The 9,364-nt window shown below is 49.7% G+C and overlaps 1 protein-coding gene across 1 annotated transcript; it reads right to left on the bottom strand.

The window, feature by feature from the left end:
* Positions 1 to 5,745: 5,745 nt before the first annotated feature.
* On the bottom strand, positions 5,746 to 9,161 carry Itpripl1 (ITPRIP like 1). The gene is made up of 2 exons (XM_038330876.1): positions 8,935 to 9,161; positions 5,746 to 7,926 (listed from the first exon to the last, which is right to left on the bottom strand). The coding sequence occupies exon 2, from the start codon at positions 7,910 to 7,912 to the stop codon at positions 6,266 to 6,268; it is 1,647 nt and encodes a 548-aa protein (XP_038186804.1). The 5' UTR covers positions 7,913 to 7,926; positions 8,935 to 9,161; the 3' UTR covers positions 5,746 to 6,265.
* Between the last annotated feature and the right edge of the window lie 203 nt (positions 9,162 to 9,364).

Here is a 9,364-nt window from a genome sequence, read left to right as displayed (position 1 = left end):
CCGAAAGCTGGCGGGAAATCCCTCATTGAAGTCTACTCTCAATGAGTTTGAGCCCAGCGGGTGAGCGTGCTGAAGTTTGAAAACACCCCGGCGCCGAGCGGAGTGGGACGTGTGGATCCCAGCGGGCAAAAGCTGTTTTCCTGGAATTTGGGTTTTATTGGGGAGGTTTCTGAGGAAGCAAGGTGCTTTGCTCTAAGAGACTTGTGCTACGTGTATAGCAAAATGTTGTCCTTATTGGAAGCTCCAAGCGGGCAAGAAGAAATGTAGAGCAGTGACTACATGTGTACACAGCACCCCAAGCATTGTGTACACATGGGTATACACCTCCAAGAGCATCGTGTATGGATGTATACACACATACCAGAACGTTGTTTACCTGTGTATACATACCCCAGAACGCTGGGCGTCCGTATATGTAAACATTTCCAAGAGCATTGTGTATATGTATACACTTCCAAGAGTATACATGTGTACACACACCCCAGAGCATTGCGTATATCTTTATGTACACACACACACACATCCTAGAACATTGTATATGCATGTGTGTATATGTACACACCAGATCATTAGGAGTACATGTGTGTATGCACGCACACCAGAGCATTGTATATGCACATGTACAAACAGTAGATTGTTGTTTAAGCTTGTGTATATACACCAGCGCATTGTGTATTCATGTCTGAGCAGGCGCACACACACACATTTTAAATGAAGAACATTTTTGTCCACATTCTTGTGAAAAGCTTTTTGGAAACCATCTACCTACCTCTTTTTTTTAAAAAAAAAAAAAAAAAAAAAAAAAAAAGGAGGGCTGAGGTGTAGCTTTTTTTTTTTTTTTTTTTTTTTTTTTTTTTTTTTTTTTTCGAGACAGGGTTTCTCTGTAGCTTTGGAGCCTGTCCTGGAACTAGCTCTTGTAGACCAGGCTGGCCTCAAACTCACAGAGATCCACCTGCCTCTGCTTCCGAGTGCTGGGATTAAAGGTGTGCGCCACCACCGCCTGGCTTGAGGTGTAGCTTTTTAACATCCTTTATTATGCCCAAATCCGCAGGGTCCACCAAAAAAGCCAACAAAGGACACCGAGTACCATATGTAAAAGCCAAGAGCCTTTATTTTAATCAAGTTTGCAAACTCGGTCTCTCCGCATGTCCAACATATTGGAATAACCGAAGAGCCCTGAGCTCAGTTAGAATTGGGTTTTTATAGTAGTAAATGTGGGGGTGAGGGATCTCTGAGGTTCAGGACCCCTGATTGACCTACATTTGTCTAGGGGAATCCTGGTGAGGTGCGCAGGTGATCCTATCTACAGGGGTTGGAATGCCAGGCATTTCCTTTGAGTGGTCTGTTCTTGGGTGGACGTCCAGCAATCTTGTGGTTCCTCCTGCAGCCAGGCGTTGTCTCAGACTCCAACTCCATTTAAATTCATCAATGGCCAGAGTCCCAGGTGATAATGGTTGGAAGTAAAGAACTTCCTTTGGGTGACCTGCCCAGACTTAGATTTTCATGGCTGGCCCCCACACCTTGACATCATCTGCTGCCAACTAAAGGTCGTTAGTGCCCCTCCCTCCTTTTGGTAACCAAACCTCTGCCCATTGTTGAAAGCTACTTCAAGAAAAATTATTTTATGTGCTTGAGTGTTTTGCCTGTTCTTGTATGTTCACCACATGCATGGCTGCTGCCTGAGGAAGTCAGAAGAAGGAGTCAGATCCCCTGAAACTGGAGTTACAGATGTTTGTGAGCCACCATGGGGTTCTGGAATTCACTTCGTAGACCAGACTGGCCTTGAACTCATAGAGATCCAGCTGCCTCCCAAGTGCTAGGATCAAAGGTGTACACCATCACTGACCGGCGAAAGCTATTTAGTTTTTACATGAACTTGTTTTCCCAGAACCACCTTAGGATGATGTAAAATGGTGTAAACATGGCTCCAGACCGTAGTAGACCCCCAGACCTTAGCACAACTGACTCCACGACAGAAATGCCACTTGGGCTGTAAAACAGCATGTAGACAGTACAACCAGCCAAAATGGAAACAAAGACCAAACCCATAGTTCCGGGAAAGTCTAAATGTGCTAACCTTGCTTTTGGCTTTTACAGTTCCACTTCTGGCTGACAGTTCTTGTTAACTGAAGTATGCTAACCCAAGACATGGATATTATGCGTAAAAGCTCACCCTGAGAAAGGCTTGGAGCTACACTACATAGAATCCCAAACACTCAGTATAGTTAACAGCAGACGAACACAGACTTCCTTTGAGCCTAAACTCACGTCTGAGCAGCCCTCTCTGGTGGGTACCCCATGACAGTGGAACTACGGGAAGAAAAGATTACAGTGTTCCTCACCTTCCTGGATGCTACTGTCAGCCACCCAGGAACTGCACATCAGCACCCAGGACTGGATGCTCCCCACCTTATCCATAAACGAGCTTTTTGCCCCTGAAAAATCTCTGCAGGCCCCTCACCTTTCCATCCACCTCACCCCTTTACCAGTAAGCCTAGAACAGTGTTTGTCAAGTGTAAATCTGACCTCATTCCCACTTGTCTGCTCCTACTTCCTCCCAGAAGTCTAAAACCCCTTCAAAGGTTCCTTTGTTCTGGGAACTTCCAAAGGGACCTACAAGATCTACAGGGTCTGCCCTGCCCCCACCCCCATAGGCTCTTCAGCCTCATTTTGATCTTGTCATCTCCCTTCCTCCACCCATTCAGGCCTTTTTTTCAGACTTGCCTTCACCCTGCCTGCTCCTACCATGGTCCCTCTGCAAGTATGTTCTCTTCCATCTAGAATCCTGCCCATCTTCCTCCATTTAGCTCCAGTCAGGTTATGGCTCCTGCTGGTTCCCCAGGAAAGCCTTCCCGGATACACTGAAGGCTGCTTATTGGAGGCTTTGATGTTCACACTAAGAGCAACAAGCATTGGAGGAGTAGCAGGTGGCTCTGAATTAGAGTTCCTGAAGAATTGGGTTGGAACCTCTAACAAAGGAAAGATACTAAGTGACAGACCCACTGGACAAGGCTGGAGGCTATTCTGGGGCAATAATGATCCTCCTAGCTCTGCCTGCTCTGTGCCAGCTCCATACTCAAGTGTCCGTGGGCTGAGCATGCCCAGAGCAGGCAGGTCTTTCACATCTACTCTGAATGCTGCCTTTGTTTTGGCATTAAGGCTACTGAGGGTGCCAAAAGATTAAGTGATTTATCATTGGTATCAGAGGCATGTGAAAGTTGATTCCTCTGTTTGTACAGAAGTGGTCGGCCCCTCCCCCCACCAGATTCTACTTCCTTAAAACCCAACAGAAACAACCTTAGCTTGGGTGAGGAACAATAGTTAACCAAATGGCTAAACAAGCAACCTTTGGCTACAAATTTGCTGACTTTTCATCAAGTTACTGAGACCAAAAGGGATTGGTCATGTGGTAAAGGAGGCCTTTAATCCCTGCACTCCCGAGGTGGAGGCAGAGGCAGGTGCATCTCTGAGTTCAAGGCCAGCCAGAGTCAGTTCCAGGATAATCAGGGACACCCTGTATCAAAACGCTGAAGGAAAAAAGAAAGAGGAAATTGCTTTTGGCATCTGATCAAATGCTTTTAATTTTGATATGCAATATGAAATCCCTCATCTCCTAAATCCTGGGTTATGAACGATTTAACTTTCAAACAATGACATACTGCCCTGATCTTAAAACCAATAGATACATTTTGTTTCTGTGAGCTATTGGACCGGTTAATCTTGTTTCACTCCGAAGCCCACAGTGAAAGGTTTGCTAGGGCGGGTACGTTATTCCAGGTGCAGCCACTTACTAGGTGCCCGACCTTAGGGAAATTGTGCACCCTCTCTATGCCTGCTTCTTCACATGAACAACAAAGACCCTATGTGGGACGCCAGGATGAGGGCTGGCTGAATCCCGACATGTAAACAACAGTGCCCAAATCACTCTGAGCTCTGACGGTTCCCATCCCTGGAACTGGCGAGCATCCTGGGGGCTTGCCAGGTTCTGTATCACAATCAAGTTTAGCTTCCTATCTGGAGAGGTTCCCCATGTCATTGTTAAGAATATTCCCAGTGCACTCCAGGTCTGTTCTTTCCATTACTCACCCCCCCCCCCCCCGCACACACACCCTGTACGTTTTCTTGTACCTTCTGCCCCACCCAAGCTTTGCTGACTATTCCCTTTGTAGTCTTCTCCCCACTCATAATTTCACGTTTTCTTTCTTGCCTGTTAGATGAGAAGCCCTGCAGACCTAGCAATCACACCACCTTCCTCCTACCCCAGCAGACTCCTAGAGCGTGCTGTTTATACTTGGTAAGAGCTTTTAATTTGGTGGAGATCTGGATTTAGGTACCCTGGAAATTAATAACTTAGATGCTCCTTAACTTTATGAGTGATTCTTTCCTGGCCACCGGCCATGCCACTGGAAACCACAGGGCTAACCACAGCTTTAAGGTGCACTGAGAAACATCAGGATATACTAGCCAGAGCTGTCAGAGGAAAAAAAGTACTTCTTGGGAGAGGTATGGACGAATATTGTGAGTGAACAGATTCTAATTCATACAGAAAACAGCCTCAATTTTTATTGGAGTTAAGACAGAAGTGGACAGTTTTCTAAAAAGTATTTGGACATTTGAAAAACAGAAATCTCACCTGCACAGAGCCATCACCGCATCCTCTTACCTGGAAAGCAGGTAACATGGGAGCATAGTACCTCTCTGTAGCAAGAATTTCAAATATTGACTGACATCAGCTTTTAATTTCACTGGGGTGGGGAGGGTGTGGATTCCTCAAGAGAAGCCCCAAAGTCTAGCATTTGATACCCACTTCCTCACCAACTGCAGAAGGCAGAGCAAACGAAGGACCAGGGTCTCCTTCCCAGAAGATTTCCTGGCAATGCTGGGCACAGAACAACCTTGATGTTTCAAAAACAACCACACCCTTGGCTATTTCTTAATACTCAAGATGCTGAAGGTTTAGAACAAGGAGAGAACACACCATTCTCTAGAATCAGGATTCTTAGACCTGAACTGCTTCACAGACCTTCCTGTCCAGCCCTGGCAACGGGCCTAGATTGTGATAATCCTCTTTTCAAAATCACAAAGTTCAAGTAATCTCCTTGTCATCTCTAAAGAGAGAATAGAAAGTCATCACCAGAAGAGTGCGTGGGGCAGCTCAGCCTTCCCACTGAACAGACAGGCAGCCCTCTCCGAGCCTGTCCTATGCTCTGAGACTGCTCCTCTCAGAGCCCCTGGGAAAGCAGCAGCAGAGCTTCCCACACTGCTAAGGCTCTCACAGAGAGGTCATCGGTTGTTGCTGAGGTTATCTCAATTATGGGAGAGGTCACCATTAACTTAACACTTATGAATCAAAAATTAACAGATATTTCGGTAGTACTAGGGCTTTCCTCAGATACATAAAAACAACTATGAATTTGTATGAAAATAGGAAGACAGAGGCAGGCAAATCTCTAAATTAGAGGACAGCCAGGTCCACACAGAGAAACCGTCTCAAAAAGAAAGAAAGAAAGGAAGGAAGAAAGAAAGAAAGAAAGAAGAGAAAAGAAAATAGGAAAAAACAGAAGAGAAGAAGAAAAGAAAAAAGAAGCCAGGCAGTGGTAGTGCACGCCTTTAATCCCTGCACGTGGGAGGCAGAGACAGGCAGATTTCCAAGTTCAAGACCAGCCTGGCCTACAGAGCAAGTTCCAGGTCAGCCAGGGGTATGTAGAGAGACCCTATCTCAAAGAAAAAAAAAGGCAAAAAACAAAAAATAGAAAAGACATATTTATAATTCACACTAGTGAGGTTATGAAAACCTCCATCCTGAAGTATGAGCTGCGCCTGTTGATTCGAGGGAGGAAAGCTGGATGTAGCAGTTTGAGTGGGAATTAAGCTAACAGTGCATTTCAAAGGGACAGAGGAGCAAGTCACAGAAAGAAGCCAGCTAAGATGGCGGTCTCTCTGGAGCTTCTGCCGCCAGTGGTGATGCAGAAACACAACTGAACAGGATCTCCTCAGCCGCAAACTCCTCCCATGACAGCTGCTTCCATGTACTTTTACTTTCTTTGAGTCCTGACTAAAGTCAGGAGACTAAAAACATCAGCCATCCCAGCCCTCAGACTCCATTGGCTGCGGCCTTCTTCACATGCTTCTAAGAATGACTTACTCTCCCGTGGTCCCCACGGGCAAGGTGAAGGTCACAGATACCTCTGGCTATGTGAGAAATAAGCTTTCCTAGCCCGAGGAATCAGAAAGAACTTCTATATTTTTTTTAATGGCCTTTCCATTAAAGTCCTCCATCTGGTGGGGAGCAAGGCAGAGTTTTCACCTGGGCCAAAAGGTTGTGGAATTCCTCCATGGCCTGTGTGTGAGCCGCTGGATTTAGCACCAGGTGTTGGAAAAGATTGACAGGTTCAGCATTCCGGAATGTCTTAGGGATCGGGATGGTCAGGGGCAGGAAGGTGTTGCCAATGAGGAAATGATGGAGAGACCTTTGCTGGAGGCCCTGGCCTAAGAAGCAGAGAAGGTCCTGGAGCCGCCGGGAGAGCATGCTGTGCTGCCAGTCCGTCAGAGGCCGTTGGAGCAGCAAGTGCATGAGGGCTGTTTTGAAGTGGTAGGAGGTAAGGATGGGGCGGGTCGCTCCTGGGGGTAACTTCTTGTGGTCCTGAAGACTCAAAATGATCTGCAGGCACTTGAGGTGGCAGGTGTTCCCAGGGGCAAAGCGTCCCACCAGCTTCAGAAACAAGTGTTCACAAGCCGCGAAGGACTCAGGCCAGTCCACGCTGGTGAGCTGTTCTAGGTCCGGGGCCTGACTCACCAGGTAGACCAAGGTATCTTCCCGTTGCACCCCGAGAACCAAACTGATGGATAGGAAGCGGCCTGAGCGGTAATCCAACCTGAGCTTGCAGGAGGTGGTAGACGGTGGGAGGGTGAGCTTGAAGTCGTATTTGTGAGCCACTAGGGCCCAGGCATTGCCCACCATGTTGCGGAACCACTGCACGGTCTTACACACGTCCAGGTGCGAGCCAGTGCAGAGAGCTGCCTTGATGGAGCTACACTCGCTCAGGATGGCTGAGTGGTCCCTGCGGTGGCACACCAGACAGAGGACATCCCCCAGGAGCTTCTCCTGTCTGCACCTGCATCCCGAGTCCACCCTCACACAGCCGCAACGACGGCCCAGGGCCGGATCTCGCATCTCCAAGACAAATCTAGTGCCCTGCGGAGGGGCAATGGGCACCAGGACACCAAATTTCTGCGTCTCATGAAGGGTCCCCCACTTCTCAAAGGCAGCTCCAATGCCCTGGCAGTCCTCCAGCTGCGGGTGAGCCTCCTGGCGGCTGAGTACCCGACAGGCCTCAATGAGGTCGTCCACAAAGCTCTCCACAAACTCACAGGTGCAGGGCAGGTCACGGATGGCATTCTGGATATAATGTTTGTAAAAGGACTCCAGGGCTTCCTGGGAGGGAAAATCAGAGAGCCAGGTGTAAGAAGAGGTGGCAGGCACGATGCGGATCTCTTCCTCTTCCTCCTCGCTGCTGGAGTCGAAGGCTGGCTCGTGCTGCATGTTCTGTCGCAGGAGCTCAAAGATGAGAAAAAGGCAAAAGAGGCCCGCATTCCACAGGTTCCCCAGCATCCAGCGCAGAGGCCCCCCATCTTGGTCGCCGGCCTGGAACGGCCATCCCATGTCCTTCTTCCCCAGCACTAACTGATCACTGGATGTGTCTCCTCTCCAGAAGTTCTCCGCTTTCTGCTTCTGCTCAGCGGCTCGCCTTCTCTCTTCAAACTCTATCTCTAGCTGGCGCATCTCCTCGCTCATTCGCTTCTCCAGCTGCCGGCTCCTGGCCAGTGTGTCCAGGTCCATCCGGTCACTGACCATTAGGGGGTGGTGGACAACGTACATCACTGCCAAGAAGAGCAGGCTTATCACAGCCATGGAGGCCTCTGCATCTGGAGGAGGAGGGTGGGGGTCAGTGATGACTTTCTGGCCCCATCAATTCTCCAGGACATAGTCCCCAGAGCCCTGGTACCTCAAATCCTGGATGCCAACTACTCAAGAGGAACAGAAAGTGCCTAGAGCTGGGTTTGGACAGAGCAAGAGTGGTCGGCCTCGGACGAGGTTTAGGGAAGGGAAGTGGAGACTGCAGGATGTACCCTGCCCGAGTCAACTGCTTTCCTTCCACATCCTGTGGGTGCTATTTAGGCTGCCAGAGGGTGAACACGAGTCTTTTTTTTTTATTCCAGTATAATATGGGGAGGGGGACCCTTACGGTGGGGTGGCCTCACCCGACTCATCAGTCCACCTCGGGCACCAGATATGCCCTGCCAGTCCCAGAGGCTCCCTTCCACAGGCAGAAAACACAGAATCCGTCCGGGCAATATCTTCCCCATCCTTGGGTAGCGAGCCTCAGTCCCTAGCTGCAGCATCCCACTTCCTCTGTGACTTCACAACCCTGCCCTGTGTCACTAGACCATTCAGCCTCAGCACTCTACCCTGCAGGAGCCAGACAGACAGGCTGAGGCAGGCTAGTAGATGGCCCTCGGTCCAGCCGCACTTCCTAGCCAGGAAAGTACCTGCAGAACCGAGTGGCCAAGACCCAACTGACAGTAGCAGAGATTCCCTGGCCCTCCCACCAACCACTGAAGCCTGAAACTTCCGGCCTTCACCCCAGTAACTCACCAGCTACCGGGCTTCCTGAGCCATGAAGGGCAGGGCACTGCGGACACGGAGTTCAGGTGAGGGGCTCTTCTCCCTTTGGAACTGAGCCCAACTGCCCTTTCCATGAGCCCTGCTCAAAATTACCAGGGCCGCAGGGCTCTGCCTAAAAGTGGAGTCCGCTCTGCCATTAGTAACTTCCCCAAATTCCACGCCCAGACAGTGCATTCTCACCTCTCTCCTGCCTCAATTAAACACCCAGACTAAGGGCTTCTCTTGGGATTAGGGGCCACCTTACTCACGGTCTCTGTTAAGAGCAAGAGAGCATTCTTATGGACACAGCGCGGCCTGGCCCCCCGTGCCTTCTTCCGGGCGTGTACGATGCTCCCAGTTCATAGCTGGCACCAACTACGGGAGTGGTCCCGACGTGCTCTTTCTGGGGTACAGACGATGTCTCCGACAGACCAGATTCTGCGGGCTGTGGACTGCTGTGACTACCACGCGGTGCCAGTCGCGAAGAACTCATGCAATCCACAGCGGTTCCCGCCTCAGGGGTTCCGCCCCGGCAAGCTCCACCCCTTGCTCAAAGCCACGAGGCGGGGCCTGGGGCAGAGGCTTAGCCAGAGCTGAGGCCCTCCCGCAGAGCATACACCTTTCGTCTCTAGCTGGTCTCCCTTGCGATTGAAGGGACAGCAGAGCATCTGTGGCTACCCTCTCACAGTCGCTCTGCTT

Source organism: Arvicola amphibius, chromosome 5 (genome assembly GCF_903992535.2).
Source record: "Arvicola amphibius chromosome 5, mArvAmp1.2, whole genome shotgun sequence".
Taxonomy (NCBI): Eukaryota; Metazoa; Chordata; class Mammalia; order Rodentia; family Cricetidae; genus Arvicola; species Arvicola amphibius.
The sequence above is the reverse complement of the archived record's forward strand: the minus strand, read 5'-3'. Positions and strand labels throughout refer to the sequence as shown.